The sequence below is a fragment of the Pygocentrus nattereri genome, chromosome 10 (genome assembly GCF_015220715.1).
Source record: "Pygocentrus nattereri isolate fPygNat1 chromosome 10, fPygNat1.pri, whole genome shotgun sequence".
In the NCBI taxonomy this organism is placed as follows: Eukaryota; Metazoa; Chordata; class Actinopteri; order Characiformes; family Serrasalmidae; genus Pygocentrus; species Pygocentrus nattereri.
The window spans coordinates 26,167,436-26,187,149 of NC_051220.1; the positions used below are offsets into that span (position 1 = coordinate 26,167,436).

A 19,714-nucleotide genomic window follows, 5' to 3' on the forward strand; every position below is an offset into this window, starting at 1 on the left:
AAAATGAAAGTGTAAGCAATTTGACAGGCAAAGCGGTCAATTTAATCGAATGATTGGCTCATAATAATCCAATTTCTCAAACTCATTTGACTCCACAATTGAAAGCACCGTAACAAGATGCAGGACCATTATGTACTGAAATATATGTGCAATAGTTATTTCAAACCTGAAATTATTGCTGTCCTCAAAACAAATTTTCATGATTAAGTCTTATTAGAGTGTTTTCAGGTTGTCAAAGTCCACTGGAAATGGAATGATTAGCTTTTCCTTTAAAACAGGCCAAAGTGCTCATAAAGAAACTTCACATCTGGCTATTGAACAGGCATAACAGTCTTGGTTTTGTAACAATCACATAACCTCTTCAATCCTAGGCTTATTATTCAGTTATTCATTTTAAGACCTTTTTTTGTAACAAGTATGAATTGTGAGCTATGTAGATATGAGTTTGAGGAGCTGCTGTGAGAAACACCATCAATGTGTTTAGACATTGTATTAAGTTCAGATTGAGGAAATTTAGTTATCCGTTTGAAACAAATATGTGAACTGTTGGTGCGTTTTTTGTTGTCTTGTAGCTTCGTCATCTGGGAAATGATGAAGTGCACATTGTTTGGTCAGAGCACACACGGGATTACCGACGGGGCATTATCCCTACTGACTTTGGAGATGTACTCATCATCATCTACCCCATGAAGAACCACATGTTCTTCATTCAGATCATGAAGAAACCACAGGTATGGTCACTGTGTAGTTCACAACATTTTTTTTTTCCACCTTTTAAATGATCATTTCTATTATATGTTGATGTATGTTTAGGTAACAATGTTGTACTGTGTACAGTACTGCCAGAGTACAACTTAACAGCTATTTGTCATGCATGGTTTACAGTCATATTTTCCTTAGCCAAAATGTGATAGTATATGGATACGGTGGTGTCTCAATTCGATACATTTTTTGATACAGCACAAATAAGGAGTGTCTGAAAATCTATTTTAAAATCTTCATTTTTGGTTTATTAGAGCGTTAAACATTTATAAAATGGCAGTATTTTATAAGGTTGTAATGATTGTGTGTTGTATCAAGTAACATTTAGAACTATAAATCAACTTTTAAATCAACTCTGTTTTTATATTTAAATTTGCAAGCTTTAAGATATGTGGCTCTAGTAGATGGTCTCTAAGCCTGTGTCTTCTGCATGCCTTAGTCTAAACTGAAGAATCCATAAATGCACCTCCTCCATTCCCCCCAGTCCATTACTGGACTGTCGGCATGTTGCTCTCATCATGACTAGACTAGCTTTCATCTTCACGTATGACACACACACACACACACATACATACACACACACACACACACCTGCTGCTAGCCTGTATAACAAACAGGTCAAGAGCAGCGTGAGTGACCAAAGCTCAGCCACTGGTAATTCCTGATAATAGCATCTGCATAAGCCTAATTGAAGCACATGGTGGCATGTTAACTTTTAGACAATTTAGACAATATATTGTTGCATTCAAATTAATTTTGTGACCAAAAATTTAAAAGCATTATTGCATGTGTTTTATATTAGCTTTGATCAAACATTTTACCAAGGTGACATGTAGAACTCAAAATGCCACTAGCAGCGCAAATTAAACTCAGTCCTGTGTTCAATTACACAGGCCATGAGAAATGAAAGCGCAGTGTACTATATTGACAGGAATAATTTTGGCCTGTCATTGTTATCGATTTTGTGTGGGATGTGGGTATGTTTGCATCATAGACCGAAAATTGATTGGTTATTCCATCAGATTACTGTCACGCCTCAGGTGGACTCGGACACGGACTCCATCTCCCAGACCGCGTTGGGAGATCACATGACACGCGACGAGCGCTCGCGTCACTACCAGCGCTCCCAGTCCCCTGATTATTGAACAGATGCACCTGTGTAGGTTGACCTACTTAGGCACTATTTAAGACTGGGCTATAGTAGGGTTCGGTGCGAGGTATTGCTTCTCCACAAAGAACATGCTGAGCGGTTATCTAGAGTTCCTGTTATTACACGTTATGACCCTTTTTCTCGTTTATACTGACTTTGAATGTGCTGACACCAAAATCACACAAAAATCATCAATGGAAATCAAATTTACTAACCAATGGAGGCCTGGATTTGGTTTCACACACAAAATTAAAGTGGAAAAACACTACAGGCTGATCCAACTTTGATGTAATGTCCTTAAAACAAGTCAAAATGAGGCTCAGTATTGTGTGTGGCCTCCATGTGCCTGTATGACCTCCCTACAATGCCTGGGCATGCTCCTGATGAGGTGGCAGATGGTCTCCTGAGGGATCTCATCCCAGACCTGGACTAAAGCATCCACCAACTCCTGGAAAGACTGTGGTGCAACGTGGCGTTGGTGGATGGAGCGAGACATGATGTCCCAGATGTGCTCAATCGGATTCAGGTCTGGGGAACGGGCGGGCCAGTCCATAGCTTCAATGCCTTCATCTTGCAGGAACTCTTGACACACTCCAGCTACATGAGGTCTAGCATTGTCCTGCATTAGGAGGAGCCCAGGGCCAACCGCACCAGCATATGGTCTCACAAGGGGTCTGAGGATCTCATCTCGGTACCTAATGGCAGTCAGGCTACCTCTGGCGAGCACATGGAGGGCTGTGCGGCCCTCCAAAGAAATGCCACCCCACACCATTACTGACGCACTGCCAAAACAGTCATGCTGAAGGATGTTGAAGGCATCAGATCGTTCTCCACGGCGTCTCCAGACTCTGTCACGTCTGTTACATGTGCTCAGTGTGAACCTGCTTTCATCTGTGAAGAGCACAGGGTGCCAGTGGTGAATTTGCCAATCCTGGTGTTCTCTGGCAAATGCCAGGCGTCCTGCACAGTGTTGGGCTGTGAGCACAACCCCCATCTGTGGATGTTGGGCCCTCATACCATCCCCATACAAACAACACAATATAACTCCAAGTAAATCAAACTTCTGTGAAATCAAACTGTCCACTTAGGAAGCAACACTGATTGGCAATCAATTTCACATGCTGTTGTGCAAATGGAATAGACAACAGGTGGAAATCATTGGCGATTAGCAAGACACACTCAATAAAGGAGTGGTTCTGCAGGTGGGGACCTCAGTACCGATGCTTTCTGGCTGATGTTTTGGTCACTTTTGAATATTGGCGGTGCTTTCACACTCGTGGTAGCATGAGACGGACTCTACAACCCTCAGGCTCAGGTAGTGCAGCTCATCCAGGGTGGCACATCAATGTGAGCTGTGGCAAGAAGGGTTGCTGTGTCTATCAGTGTCCAGAGGCTGGAGGCGCTACCAGGAGACAGGCCAGTACACCAGGAGATGAGGAGGAGGCCATAGGAGGGCAACAACCCAGCAGCAGGACCGCTACCTCTGCCTTTGTGCAGGGAGGAACAGGAGGAGCACTGCCAGAGCCCTGCAAAATGACCTCAAGCAAGGCCACAAATGTGCATGTGTCTGCACAAACGGTTAGAAACCGACTCCATGAGGATGGCATGAGGGCCCGACGTCCACAGATGGGGGTTGTGCTCACAGCCCAACACCGTGCAGGACGCTTGGCATTTGCCAGAGAACACCAGGATTGGCAAATTCGCCACTGGCACCCTGTGCTCTTCACAGATGAAAGCAGGTTCACATTGAGCACATGTGACAGACGTGACAGAGTCTGGAGACTGCGGTTGGCCCTGGGTTCCTCCTAATGCAGGACAATGCTAGACCTCATGTGGCTGGAGTGTGTCAGCAGTTCCTGTAAGATGAAGGCATTGAAGCTATGGACTGGCCCGCCCGTTCCCCAGACCTGAATCCGATTGAGCACATCTGGGACATCATGTCTCGCTCCATCCACCAACGTCACGTTGCAGTCTTTCCAGGAGTTGGTGGATGCTTTAGTCCAGGTCTGGGAGGAGATCCCTCAGGAGACCATCCGCCACCTCATCAGGAGCATGCCCAGGCGTTGTAGGGAGGTCATACAAGCACGTGGAGGCCACACACAATATTGAGCCTCATTTTGACTTGTTTTAAGGACATCACATCAAAGTTGGATCAGCCTGTTGTGTGTTTTTCCACTTTAATGACCTTTAAATTCCACTTTAATGATTTTTTGTTTTCAGCACATTCAACTTCGTACAGAACAAAGTATTCAATGAGAATTTTTCATTCATTCAGATCTAGGATGTGTTATTTGAGTGTTCCCTTTTTTTTAGCAATATTTTTACATATATATATATATATATATATATATATATATATATATATATATATATATATACACACACACACACACACACACACACACACACACATATATACACACATATACACACACACACACACCACACACACACACAAATAACGTGTGATATACACAGTTAGCTCTGGTTGATTAAGAAGCATTTTAAGCATTATAAGAAAATAACAGCACTTTTTTTTTTTTTTCACAAACACTGTATCGCTCCACTGAGTCGCTGAAACAACTAACGTTTTTACTTCTTACTTTGCGCACAGATACCTGTACAGTTACATTTGACTCATAGATGATTTGGTCAGACTCTGAAGATGACACTACACTAAATTCCCAAACTGTCAGTACCACTGAGCAAGCTTTTCAGTTGGCAGTTGTGGCAGAAAGACCCTTCAGCCTGAAATTAGCCAGAATTAAACCGAATACCTTTCGCCAAAATGGGCTGCAAGATATCTGCTGTGGCGACCCCTAAAGGGAGCAGCCGAAAGAAGAAGAAGAAAATGGGTTGCAAGATGCTTTACAGACTGGCTGGAACAAAACAATATTAATATTGATTCAGCAAAAATTGACAAAACTAAGCTACACTTGATATTGCGGCAGTTTTTTGAGTCAGTCAGTACTTCAAACAGCTTACAGCAGACTATGCAGCGAGTAAACGGAGTTTGTTACTCTGACATAGCAACAAGCTGCTTGTTAAAGAACTATAATTTGGCAAAAGAAATTACCAACATTAAAACATAGTAAATGACACGTTCACAGCCCAGTTTATTAATTTATTGATTTATTTAACTGTTATATATAATCATGAGCAAAATTAACTGTACAAAATATTCTACAGTCTTTTTGATTGTCATTAAGAATACTTTAGCAAAAATCTAACTGTTATTGAATGATGAAATAATGAAAAAAAATACCATTTTCTTCACCTGAGCAATCAGGAACACTTACATGGTCAGCCATGACTTCCTGATTCACTGGGTTATACACACTATGTAGACAAAAGTATTTGGACACCTACACATAACAACTATAGGTGCTTTTATGACCTCCCATTCTAAATCCATAGGGATTAATATGGAGGTCGTCCCCCTTTGCAACCATAATAGCTTCCACTTTTCTGTTAATTTTTTTTCAGAAGAGCATTTGTGAGGTCAGACACTGATGTTGGACGAGAGGGCCTCATTTGCAATCTCGGTTCTAGTTCGTCCCAATGGATGGGGTTGTGGTCAGGTCCCTGTGTGGGTCAGTCAATTTCTTCCACACCAAACTCAGCCAACCATGCCTTTATGGACCTTGCTTTGTGCACTGAGGAACTGTTACCACATGGTTGGAAGCATACAGATGTCCAGAATTTCTTGTTATGCTGAAGCATTAAGATTTCCCTTCACAAAGGGGCCTAGACCAACCACTGAAAGACCAGTCCCATAGCATTATCCCTTGTCCTACAAATCTTACCATTGGCAAATAGCAGTAATGCAGACAATTTTTTCCTGGCATTCGCCAAACCCAGACTTATCCATCAGACTGCCAAACAGAGAAGCCTGATTCAACACTCCACAGAATACTTTTCCATAGTCCAGTGGTGGCATGCTTTACACCACTTCATCTGACAGTTGACATTGTACTTGGTGATGTAAGGCTTGCATGCAGTTGCTCTACCATGAAAATCCATGCCATGACGCTACCGGCACACAATTTTTGCACTGATGTTAATACCAGAGGAGGTTTGAAAACAGTTATTGAATCAGCAGACCATTGGGGACTTTAGGCACTATGCACCTCAGCACCAAATGATCCCAATCTGTAACTTTACAGTTGCATTGGTTCCTAAACGCTTCCACTTAATACCACACACAGTTGGTCATGGGTTATCTGGGAACAAATTTTTGTTCTTGTAGTTTATATGAAATGAAACACAAGCCAAGTTTCCTTATTCATCCATGTTTATGAGAAAATCCAGAGAAAACAGCAATGATGTGCTATAAAAAGTTGTTGAGTTGCACAAATCAGGAAATGGCTGGAAGAAAATAGCTAAACAGTTGAAAATGCCCACTATCAGACCAATAATTAAGAAGGTTAAAACTAGTTTCAGTGGACAGAGAATCTTCAAGGGTCACAGATCGGGAATTGCAGACATTACTTGGGTCTTGGGTGTCACATCTCCCAAACAACAATCAAACATCACCTATATAACCAGTTGTTTAGGGGACATCTGCTGTCAAGGCCCAACAAATTCAAGTGCCTACAGATTGCAGACATTGCTGAAACTTTCAGTGGGGCTGAGTGCAAAGGTCAGATACAACCAAAACAGAGTTTGGCATGGACACAAAGATAAAAGGCCCTAGACAATTTATCTGGATACATTATATCACAGATTCCAGCAATTACCAGCAGAAATCAAAAGGCTACCAATTCAGCCAGAAAGCTTAAATTGAGTCATAGTTCTTTCACAGGACATCCATCCAAAATGTACCTCAAAATTAATACAAAAATGGTTCACTGGACACCGAATTAAGGATTTACCATGGCCACCCCAGTCCCCTGACCTAGACCCATAGAACACCTATGAGATGAGGTTCTAGAGAGGATCTTTATGGAAGAACAGTTTCAGATACTTTGCCATGTGTTCTCCACTCTCATTAAGCATTGTTGGAGAGGACTTAGAAATGTTATCTTTGCAAAGCTCCACAAAGTATTTAAATGAAGTGGCGCCAGTAATTCTGGCATACACAGATTTGAGAAATATATGTATTTCCTCATTGTTAGATTGTTAGGTTATTTTTTATTCATATTTTTCTCACGTTTTCCGAGGGTGTGAGTATTTGTGGAGAGTACTGTACATACACATACATACACAGAGAATGTGATCATGAATCCCATCAATAACTCCATTTCTTTTTTTCCTCTCTCAGGTTCCTTTCTTTGGGCCTCTGTTTGATGGAGCAATAGCCACAGGGACGTTGTTACCCAGTCTCGTGCGGGCCACGTGCATTAATGCAAGCAGAGCGGTGAAGTCACGACTGACTCTCTACCAGAGCTTGTATCCTTTCACCATGCAAACTGCTCTCTGAGCTACCATAACCACAGCCCAAGAGAAAAACAACGACCCAGGTAGGATCTGAGGAAAGCATTCTGGAAGAAATCTTTCATAGCTTTTCACAGCTCTTACTGCTGTCACTAAGAAGAAGTGTTTTTATATTAAAATCACTAATATTCTGTTATATTGAAAATGTGGTTGTTGATAGTGTATACTGATAGGGTATCACCCCCGATACTAGCACTTTATTGCAGATATTGATATCAGCAAAAAAGAAGACCAATAAGCAAAAAGCAACTGCTGACACCTACTACGGAGTGACACTTGCATGCATGCATACAGTTGAAGGAAGCAACATGTCAGCAGTGTGATGTTATTTAGCATTGAAGACAAGCAGTAGTAAAAACGCTTATTGCAAAATCTGTAACTGTAGTATTTTGAGGGATGATGCAACCTGTAAGAATTCATTCAAGCTTAGTATGTTATATTTTTGGCATAGACCACTCTCTTTACCAAAATAATAGAATAAAAAAAATAAATTTAAACACTGAATGGTATACATTTCAGAATTTGTAGGCTTTTATTGAGTTGTTTATTTAGATAGAGTTAGCAGGCATAAAAATCAGAATTAATTGGAACTTAATGAGTTGTTAGGCTACAGAGAGTTAAAATGGATAATGGGGCTCTGGATCCTCATATACTTAAGAATCAGGTATCTTTATCGGAACGGGAAAAATGATGTCAGTGCAATTGGGTCCAATTATTGAAACACTTTTCTTTTCCAAATTGAGGAACAGCTCACAACCACAAACAGAAAAAGGCTAAATATAATTTTAGCTTTTTCCTACTTTTCCTGAATTTTCCATTATTCTCTATGACTCTTAATGGGGAATTCCACTGATTTTTAAATATTCCTACCTAATTAAATGGTTAACCCTTAAACACAAAATATTCTTTTCTAGAGAAGCTTACAGTGTTAGAATTGTTCACAGTAGTAGTTGTAGGAACTAGATAACCCAATCATTTAAACCTGTAAAAGTTACCTCATGAAAAAGTTATTACACATAATGATTACAAATATTTTGTCTGATGCCTTATACAATTACAATATAATGCATATATAGTTACATTATCATTAGTTTTAATAAAACATTTGGCCTAATACATAATTTAAAATCCAAAATAGTCCCCAGAAGGAACTTATTTCTTTTAGATTTTCCACAGTTGAACCATTAACAACATTACCTATAAAAACTCATGTAGGTTCACTGGTCAATTTGGACGCATAAAGTGGCTATATTTGTGCTGTAGATATTGCAACCACTGGTTCCTCTCACCACTACTGTATAGAAATCTGAGTTGTTAAGTTTTTCTATAGTATTCTATAGTAAACCATTTCATTTTAAAGCACTATGAATGACTTTGTTTACATCTCAGCCATAGAATTATGAAGAAATTATGTAAAATCTGTGAAATTCCTCTTTAGTGTTAATCTAAATACCATATACCATTAGTAAATGGTACATACATTTATCTCTGTTTTTTTTTATCACTTGTGAATAGGACTGAGGAGCCATAAACTTTTCACAGCTTTGCACAAAGGCTTGATCTGTTCTAATGAATTATTAATCTGTCTGTGACTCATGGGCTCACATCATTGTCTCTTAAGTTAGTTACAGGAGCAGCTGTTGTATAGTACCTATTTCACACACATGCACTTAGATTTTGTCTTTTTTTATTTCCTTTTCTCTGTTTCTTTTTCCTTCCATCTCCTTTAGCCTTTTCAGTATTACTGCTCTTTTATGTTGTTTTGCTTTCTTCCATCTTCTTTTCCTCCATGGTTTGGCACAATAACCTCGGCTGTGTAGCTGAAAGGCGTGTGTATTTGTACCGAGATGAAATCTCTTCTGGAGTTTCCTATCTCTCAATGGCCTGGGTCTCTGCAATCTGCCGTCTAGTTGTGTGACAGTGCTCCAAGGTAATTAGTTGAATATTTCTTCAAAGGCAGTGGTGGTGCTCAGGGCATTGGCTGATAAAAGCAGGTGCTGCTGTGTGACAGTGCTGTGGAGCTGGAGAGGCCTCCAGCAGCCCTGCCTCTCTGCTGTGCCATCACTCCGCTCTAATTGGGTAGGCTGTGTGGAAATGGCCACCAGTGCTTGGCCAGGTGCACTGCGGGTCCCCTCTTCTCGCCCTACACTGCCCTGTGCCTGCCACCCAGCAATGCATCTGTGTGTTTACACAGGTGAGTGTTGCTCTTGCCTATGTGTGTATGTCTCCAGCCCACCTTACACAGCACTGCTGTTCTCAGGTTTCTGTGGCTAAAGGAGCGATGTTATTGCAGAGGGCCTGGCAAGAGCTCTTTGGACAGAGAGGCCTCTCTCCTGCTGACACTGTATTACACAGTCCTTTCAAATCACACATAATGTGTCATCTATTATTGATTCAACTCTATTGAAAAAAACAGCTGCTGTGAGTTTGAAGTCTGGCGAGTTAGTGCCCTTTTTTAATGCAGCAGTCTGGTAAGCTTAAAATTCATCCCACAAATTTCCTGAGCCTAAGATTTGGAAAAGCAAATTCTGAAGTTGAATTTTAGCTTTTGTATGGTATTAAAGTATGTCATATATAAACATATGTAAACATACTGGCTTTATTTCATTAAAGGCATGTAAGCTTGTAACTATTTTTGAAGCTGATATTTAGTATGCTCCCCCATTACCTTTACTACCTTTTCCATTCTGTTCGGGGAAATTTACTTTCACGTTTCCCAAGTTCAGTCTTAAAATCTGGTTGCATTTTCTGCTTGTCGTGATCCAAGTAATCTCAGTTATAAATTTAGAATTATCAGCCCTTTGCTCCACATTTCACATGTGCAGTTTCTGTGTTCTAATGCAAAATGTAATTTTCACAGTAATGACTTCTTGAGAGCTATGTGTCTTTTCAGACCCCTGTCGTAAAGTTGTCTTCTGGTAGTGGAGCACCTGTGGATTTTTTGTGCTGCATCTCTCTGAGGGCAGTCTTGCTTGTCACTCAATGATAAATAGTACCGGGGGAGTTTTAGCAGTGGTAGGTTAGTGGTGGCTCCTCTCTGCACAAGGGTTCTGATGACAGGCCCTGAGGTAAGGAGGCTGGGATTTAAGAGGTAAGACAGAGATTCACTGACCTTCAGTCTGCCTCACTGCCTCCCCTGCTGACAAGAATCGATGGAGTTAGCATGCTTTCTCTGCTCTGTCCCTCTCCCTCATTCCCTCCCTGCTCCGCCCCCTCTCTCTTCCTCTCTTCTTCAGTCAGATCCATCTCCAGGCACCAATCAATAGCCATAATCTGTTCCTGCCGGCCGCCAGTCATGCGAGCCCCAGCTTTTAGCCCTCATCAGGAGAAGGAGGAGGAGGGCAGTTGCCAAATGGCAGTACCTTCCCTAGTCACTTTGGCCATGTTTTCTCCATGACTGCACACACATTACTTGTTTTCTTTAGCTTCAAGTTTCTGTTTCTGTGTCCCAGCACCATATCTGTTTAAAAAATAATGTTATTGTTACAATTGTAGATTTGAATAATTTTTATAGGGAAATGTTGTGAACTACTCTCAAGATTGTGCACTTTGCCTCTCTTTCTGTATCAAAAAAGCTACAGTCTCCTTAAATCAGTAATGAATAAAAAAGTCTTTCCTTACATCACAGATTATATGTTTACAATGAAAAGAATAATGCACTGAATAATGTACTCATAAATTAAATGCATTTTTAGTGTAGACTCATCAATGCTATGAATCACCATCATAAACAGATGTTAGTAAATGGGATGAAGTAAATATTTAAATATTTATTTCTCATATGTTATGTATGAGATCCTAGGCTTGCAGGGCAGAGCATAGACAGCACTTGGTTAAAAGGCCTGCAGTCAGTTTGAAAACTAATGCATGTCTCTATGAGGTGAGGGTCCAGTGCCCCCACCCAATGATAGTGTGCTGACTCTAATCCCATTTTCACTCTAGCACACTGCCTTCTCTCCCCTCCCATGCCCCCCGCCGCCTCCTCCTCCTGCCTGCTGCCCTGCTTCTCCCAACTCACCAGCTGTTCCCAAGGGCTCCTTACAATATCAAATGTGTTCAGATCTCCCTTTCCCAGCCCCCATCAACTCCACTGTTTTCTTTTTCTATTCTTGTCCCCCTGTTTTTCCACATTTTTTTCCACATATTTTCCACATACTGTGCTTAGTTTTGAAAAAACTAAGTACAGTAACAGCAAACTCAATTGCTTTTGCTTCCTACACAACCATTTCCCATCATGAGGACCTGTATATTGTCATATCAAAACCTTGAAACTTTTTTTTTTCTCAGATTTTTGTCCTTCTTTGCACCATCTGAAAATGCCAGCTGGCCTTTTGTGATGAATGAGCCAGTATAAAAAGTAGAAAATGATTTGGATTTACATTAACATGTATTGAAGTTAAGCACATTTCTCTGTCACCAGTAAAATCACCATTTTGGAGATGGAAAGTACTGTTACAACAGTGACGTTGTTCAGAATGAAGCTGATTACTTCTCAACACACTGGTATACCCTCAGGAACAGGGGCCTGTCAAGCCCAGCCTTGTCTGGAGAGCCAAGTCAGTCCCATATGGCATATGGCATATAGCTGCTACTTCATATAAAATGCACAAGCATTTTCTGTTTCTTTCTCTCTCTCTCTCTCTCTCTCTCTCTCTCTCTCTCTCGCCCACTCACTTACTCTCTGTCTAGTGGAATGACTCATAGCATAACTTTCTCTCTCTCTCTCTCTCTCTCTCTCTCTCTCTCTCTCTCTCTCTCTCTCTCTCTCTCTCTCTTCCTCCCTCCCTCTCTCCCCTTCTGCTCTTGATGCCTAGAACAAAAGCAACACACACTCAACCCCCCCTGGGGCGACTCTTTCTTGTGCGTAACACTAGCTTAAACACAGGTAGAGAAGGAGTTTATAAACAACATAGTGACAGGAGAGAAATAACTGGCGAAAAACAGGTGGCAGATACAATAGCTGTATGAGTGTGTGTTTGTGGTGTGCGCTCTGTTTTTTCTACACTGCCCGTGCGTCTACATTTCCTAATCCTGTTTTCTTCCTTTTTTTTGTCCAGTCAAATCGTGCAGAGCTGAGTTGGCCCTATACACTCACTATTTATGTTGTGTAGGGTCCTGCAAATTACGCAAAGGCCCCACCTCCCTCCTCATTATAAGGATGACTTGGTAAAGCAGAACTATCCGTCTAGTCACTAAAAAAGAAAAGAAAAAAAAAACATAGGAGTGAAATGTATGAACACCATCAGGTAAACTTGTGTTACCTCCTCTCCAAGATAGCAAATAACAAAAAATTGAGAGTGAAATACAACTTTTTGTTACAAGTGATGAACGCCAATGGGCAACTCTCGGTTTGCAGCATAAGCCTCTGTGGAGTCCAGTCCAGTTCAGATAATATATGGCCATGATGACACACTCCTCATAGGCGCAAATCTTTTTAAAACAAGACAATGGTTATCTTGTCTCTCAGTCAAGATTTAGTTACAACTCTGGGCTAATGCAAAATGGAAGGCAATGGATTGACATTAATTATTGATTAAATTTTTTATTTAAATTTAAAAATGTATTGATTAGTTGGACATACTGGATAATATGGATGCACATCTCTAAGGAAATTATCACTATCAATTACTTAGCTAAGCCATAGTATAAGTAGTATTTCATATTTATAAATATGTGATAGGAAGTCTGGGGGAGCCGGTTTGAGTGGGCCTGATGCTGGTGGGCCAGGTGATAAAATTAATAACAGTAGGACATGGCCCCTTTGCAGCACTTTGCTTAGGTCAGGACTGCAGACTTGAACTTTGTTACCGTTATCAATCACTAATTTTAAGCATCATCCTCAGTCATTATAAAATATATTGAATTGGGAATTAGAAAGCTAACCAGAGTATTATATAAGATATGGGCATGAAAAGCTTTATATCTGTTTAATTTACACTTTGGTGTTCTATATGTTTTCAGTGTATAATATCTGCAGTGTACAATGTTATATTACCTGTGTTCAGAGTAATATACTCTGCACCAAACACTGTTATCCGTTCTGGGTGGCTTGTATTGACCATGTGCTCTCTATTTGAATTTGAACCCCACCCAGTCTGGTAAGCTCCTCCTTCAAAAACTCTGTTAGGCTTTCATGCCTGACAGCTGTCTGTGTTCTGGCGGTGTTGTGAATGGGCGCGCTGTTGCCAGATCTGGGTGGGATCCCCCCCGTATGGGGGTGGCGGGGGGGATGGGGTTCTGTAGATGTGGAGAGGTATAGAGTTACCCTGAGCTCACTCCATTATTACTGCTCCCTCAGGAGTGACACTGAGCAGAGTGAGGAAAACGTTACTTAATCACCTCTTAAGCATGAAGGCTTTGCCTGTTCATTAACATTTGCCAGTATTTGCCAGTACACACACACACACACACACACACACACACTCATACGTACATATATATATATATATATATATATATATATGTGGATAGATTTCATTGAGAAATTTACACACAATGTAAAGGACAAAAACTGAAAAAACAACTAAAATTGAGATACAAGTTTTTCTTCTGACAACAGTGAGATTTTGTGTGTGTGTGTGTGTGTATACACATACCTTCTTGATAAATTGGCTTTTTTTTAAACTCGGGTTACAATTGGTAGCCTTCTCAGTTACTCAGTCACTGATGTAATCTGTAGTAAATTAGTAAACAAGAATTTCTCCTGACATGATAAACTAGTAACATGGAGCTTCTCTGCTGGAAATAACAAATCACAGCACTCAACCAAACATGAACTTACTGCTCTGTCTCTCTCTGTTTTTGGCTGAGTGAGCTAGGTGAACATTTAGGAGGCAAGCTAATTGTGATTGATGGCAGAGCAGGCGTAGAGGAGTGTTAAACCTGCTTGTCTTCTCAGAGTAATTAGCATCCAGCTAGCCGTTCCATCTGTCTGCCCAAGCCTTGTTTAATTAATGAACTTTCTTTCTCCTCCCTCGGCAGACTGCTAACACTGGAAGAAAGCCGTTAGCCCTCTCAGGTTATCCAAATGGATGTTGCTCTTGCTGTCTTTCTCCCATGAACACAATGAAGGTGTTTTCATTGATTAGTTATGTATGGGTTTTGTCTCTCTCCCCTTCTCTCTCGCTTTATTTGTTGCTGCTTAAAGGAGAGTGATAATGAGCAGATCTGGCAAGCTTTAGCATTTTATGTAGGAGCATTTGAGTGTGTGTGTGTGTGTGTGTGTGTGTGTGTGTGTGTGTGTGTGTGTGTGTGTGTGTGTGTGTGTGTGTGTGTGTGTGTGTGTGTGTGTGTGTGTGTGAGAGTGAGAAGGAGTGTGCGTCAGAGTATAGGACTGTAGCACTGTTGCTTTGTTTTTGTCCTATTTTGTTTCTTGCTCATCAGTATGAAATTGCCTAAAGCACCTGATGTATTTTCTACATGATGCTTATCCCCAAAACCTTCTTTACACTGTGTGCACAATTATTAGGCAAGTGAGTATTTTGACCATAATATTATTTTTAGGCATATTTTCTAACTCCAAGCTGGATCAACTTGATTGCTTAATGGATTTATGCATAGCAGGTGATGTGTATCTGTGTAATGAGGGAGGGTGTGGCCTAAGGAGGTCAACACCCTATATCAAGGTGTGCATAATTATTAGGCAGCTTATTTTAGGCAAAATGGGCCAAAAAAGAGATTGAACTGACTCTGAAAAGTCAAAAATGACCAAAAGTCTCTCAGAGGGATGCGGCACTCTTGAAATTGCTAAGATATTGGGGCGTGATCACAGAAGCATCAAAAGTTTTGTTGCAAATAGTCAACAGGGTCGCAAGAAACGTGCTGAGAAAAAAAGATGCAAATTAACTGCCAAGGATTTGAGAAGAATCAAGCATGAAGCTACCAGGAACCCATTATCTTCCAGTTCTGTCATATTCCAGAACTGCAACCTACCTGGAGTATCAAGAAGTACAAGATGTTCAGTGCTCAGAGACATGGCCAAGGTAAGGAAGGCTGAAACCTGACCACCACTGAACAAGACACATAAGCTGAGGCATCTAGACTAGTCCAAGAAATATCTGAAGACAGATTTTTCAAAGGTTTTATGGACTGATCAAATGAGAGTGACTCTTGACGGACCAGATGGATGGGCCTGTGGCTGGATCAATAACGGGACAGAGCTCCACTTTGAGTCAGACGCCAGCAACGTGGACGTGGGGTACTGGTATTGGCTGGTATTATTAAAGATAAGCTGGTTGGACCTTTGCGTGTTGAAGATGTGTTCAAAATCAACTGCCAAGCCTACTGACAGTTTTTAGAAGACACTTTCTTTAAGCAGTGGTACAGGAAGAATCTGCATCTTTCAAAAAGACAATGATTTTTATGCAGGACAATGCTCCGTCACATGCATCCAAGTACTCCTCTGCATGGCCAGCCAGTAAAGGCATTAAAGAGGAAAAACTTATGACATGGCCCCCTTCCTCACCTGACCTGAACCCAACTGAGAACTTGCAGGCAATTCTTAAACGGGAGATTTACAGTGAAGGAAAACAGTACACCTCTCTGAACAGGGTCTGGGAGGCTGTGGTTGCTGCTGCACAAAAAGTTGATCATCAACAGATCAAGAAACTGACTCCATGAATGGAAGGCTTATCACTGTTATTGAAAAGAAGGGTGGCTATATTGGTCACTGATTGGTCATTTTTTTATATGTCAGAAATGTTTATTGGAAAGTTTTGAGTTGTTTGTTTATAATTCTCACTTGAACAGATGAAAATAAAAAAAGTAAGATGGGAAAATGTGTGTTTTTCATTTAGCTGCGTAATAATTCTGCGCAATAATAGTTGCCCAATAATTGTGCACATATAGATATTCTCCTTAGAAAGCCAAAACCTCACTTTTACTTTATTAAATATTCATGTTTGAGGTTTATTAACATTTTGGATTAACTGAGAGCACTGTATTTGGTCATTAATAAAAATAATCCTCAAAAAGAAGACTTGCCTAATAATTGTGCACACAGTGTAGAAGCCTCTGGTGTCTTTGGGCTTGCTTGTGCATGTGTGCATTCTCCATTGCACCTTTGATTTCTCCCCCTGCTAATCGGGCTGGTCATTCACGGCTGGCCTGTGTTTAAGCACATTTCCTATTCTGTGGATTCTTTTGTCTGAGGCCTGTGCTGATAAGAATCCTGCCTCTAGGGCCCTTGTGATATTGAAATTCTCCAATGGTGAGAAAGAGCCTTCAATCATTCATTATCAGTACCGCACTGATTACCATTCAATCTCTCCAGTCCCATCCAGGCGTCTGGGCTCTGCCCCACCAGACTGGGCCTGAATAGAACACAGCTCTCCTTGCTTATCCTCTCATATCCTATACATAACCAATTCTAGCCTGAAATGTCACAAAAATGTCACCTGCCATGTAACCCACCAGTATTGTACTCTGTAATGCTTTTTTCTTTAATTGCATTTTTTTATAAAATAGTTTTTGTAAAGGAAGTGTCACCCTAAGTCATGTTTTTTGATGTCTGTATGCAGTACTGCACAGAAGTCAGAGATTTAGCATTAATTTAATATCCAGTATATGGTCAGTTTACTGCCACCTTCAGTTCACTGACACCTTAAGTTCAGTGCTACCTTCAGTTTAGTATTACCTTAAATTCATTATTTGTACTGTTATTTTCTGTATAAAATAATTTAAAGTTATGTAAAACTCTTTCAGTTTTGAAATCTCCTGTTTTATTCCACTTATTTTTCCATTGACTTTCCTCTTCTTTATGCAGGAATTTGATACATATCTGATCTCCTCAGTAGCAAATCCTTTCAGAAACATCTACTGAAAAATATATAGCTTGAACTTAACTGACTGCTTTGACTGGAAATTAATTAATGAAGGGTGGTCTCTGACATTTGGGCAGTACTGTGCGGGTTCATTAAAACTATTCTACAAAGGACACTAACTACCCTGAACTGTAATTGCTGTGAAGACGTTCTTGTTATATGACTGCAAATGCTGGTCATGCCAAAAATACTGATTAAGAGTGGGAGATGTTGATTTTCAGGTGCATTTGTGCTTTTGGAGATCACTGTGAATTCGATCTGATCTGATCTATCTGATCAGTGATTCTGACCATTGCACTGTGATAGTCCTCTCAGTCCTCACTCATTTTCTGAACTCAATACTATCCTGTGATTCCAGGGTCTTGGAGCATCAGGCAGCACTTCAGTTTGATTCTCTGATTACTGTGATATGTGAGAAAAATTACACTGCATCATTTATCTCCTTTAACATTGCCAGATCTGTTCTTTCTCACAGTCTTGCCTAAATAGTAAGGAGTGTGTTGTGTTTTTTTTTTTTTTTTTTTGCAGCCTCAGGTCAGCAAGGGTTGTTTGTTTAAAGACTATGGTCCTCTCAGTTTCCTGTGGCCCATTGTTGACCATCTTAAAAGAGGAATTAGTTGATTATTTATAAGTTCTGCATTAATAACACTTTAAAGAGTTCAAAGGCAGCGACAGCTCCTCCACAAGCTGGATCTGATTGTACCGTGCTAAAGGATGTCCTTGTGTTCGCCATTTGCATCTTTGCACAAAATAGAGTCCTCCGCATTGAAGGATAAACAAAACAACAACAGAAAACAGCAACACCACATAAAAGTGGTGTGCATCATGCTTTTGTCCAGCCCTCCTCCACACCAGAGGTGGCCTTTGATGTGGAAATGGAGGTTCTTTACATTCTGAAGACTCCAGTTCAGTTGCATAAGGGCAGCAATGGAGGACTGGACTGCAGTGCTGCACAGATTTTCTTGATGATTCATTAGGATTCTGGTGATATGTACCTTCTGATGATATGTGACTAGTCTCATACACATACCATAGACTAAATACATTCCACATATCCACCTGAATGATAAACTACAGTCTTTGTCATGAAAAAGCATTCCTCACGTTTCACCTATCAGCTTTATTTTTATTTTTTTTAAGGTTTTTAATATAACTTTTTTCAGAACTACTTCTATACTAGTGGTAAAGACTTCCATTCAGTACCCTGGGTTGCCAGACGTCCAATTTGTAGCTGAAATAAAAGCACTTAGCATCTCATTTCAATGCACATGTCTTTGCTACAAACAGTGCATATAGCCCCTAATTAGTATTGAGAGCCTCTACAAATCTATAGCTATTGTTATTCAGATCATGTTATTCATGCTCTGTGCACAGCACTCCAAGCCGAGGATACCATAGGCTTTGTGTGAATCATCGTAGCAGTGCGCAAGGCAGCAACCCCCTTTTATTTTTGTCTTGCACCTAAACAACTGTTCCTCCCTTTAGGACATGCAGAGAATCTTTCCTCTTCCCTTATCTCTATTTACTCTTCCATATACTCCATCTTTATCTCTTTGTGAAAGATTCTAAATTGGTTCGTCAGCTTTGGTTTGGATCCTTCAAATAATAATCAACCAACTAGCATCCCGGCTGAGCCAAGACGTCCTAAAACTGCTGTTATTTGGATACCACATTAACTACTGACATTATGCTGCACAGAGTTGACCGTCTTTGAAAAAGGAGTTAAGCTAATGCTCATAGCTGAGGGGGAAAGCACAGTAACTCTTCCAGTCGATGCTCCTGCAGAGTTGTATTGAATTCATTGTTTGTTCCAAGAGCTTGGCTGTACTCCACAGATGAGCCAAGCAACATTCTCAAATTATCAGCTGTCTTTTTACCTCTCTTTATATGCAGTTGGAAAAGTTCATTGTCTGGTCGGCCCATTTAAGGACCCGGCTGGCTGAGTGGGCACCACGCGGGCGGATTGGGCTTGGACGGGCTCTTGATTAACCCTGGAGTGACTGGAATGACTAGCTAATGTCATTGAAGGAGGACCACCTGGTGGGGGGGACTGTACAGTCAGCTGCTGCTGAAAGCCCCTGAATGCCTCGGACCAGGTGCCAGCTTCCACAGCCTGGCTAATTGTTGCCGCGTAATAGTGCGCTTGACTGCACAGAACGCCTCGAGGCGAGGATTAAGAAAGAAAAGAAGATGAAGGGGAAGAAAAGCTGTTGCCAAACCAGAAGTCCATTTTCTGGCTTCCTTTTTTCCCCTTTTCTTGCATGTAATGTATTCTCGCTTTTTCCTCAATTCTAATCTGTTCAGGTAGGACTGGCCCTCTGTGTTTGACACTAAGCCAAGTCCTTTCATCCACAAGCTGGAGGATTAGTGGATTGTCATCTATCTTGGCTTTGCGTTTTGGGCCTGCTTTGCTTAGGCTGAAGGCTGTGCTCATATTTTTTTGTATCACTGATATATATATATATATATATATATATATATATATATATATATATATATATATATATATAGATGTGTGTGTGTGTGTGTATGTGTGTGTGTGTGT

General features: G+C 40.7%; 1 protein-coding gene across 2 annotated transcripts in view; it reads left to right on the plus strand.

Annotated features, from left to right (window-relative positions):
• Positions 1-19,714, plus strand: part of ralgapa2 (Ral GTPase activating protein catalytic subunit alpha 2) — a 137,130-nt gene that overhangs the window by 88,917 nt on the left and 28,499 nt on the right. For both annotated transcript variants that reach the window (XM_037542061.1, XM_037542060.1), the window contains 2 exons: positions 573-731; positions 7,176-7,303. In XM_037542061.1, the coding sequence (XP_037397958.1) occupies positions 573-731; positions 7,176-7,303 (287 nt within the window). The remainder of the gene's footprint in view (positions 1-572; positions 732-7,175; positions 7,304-19,714) is intronic.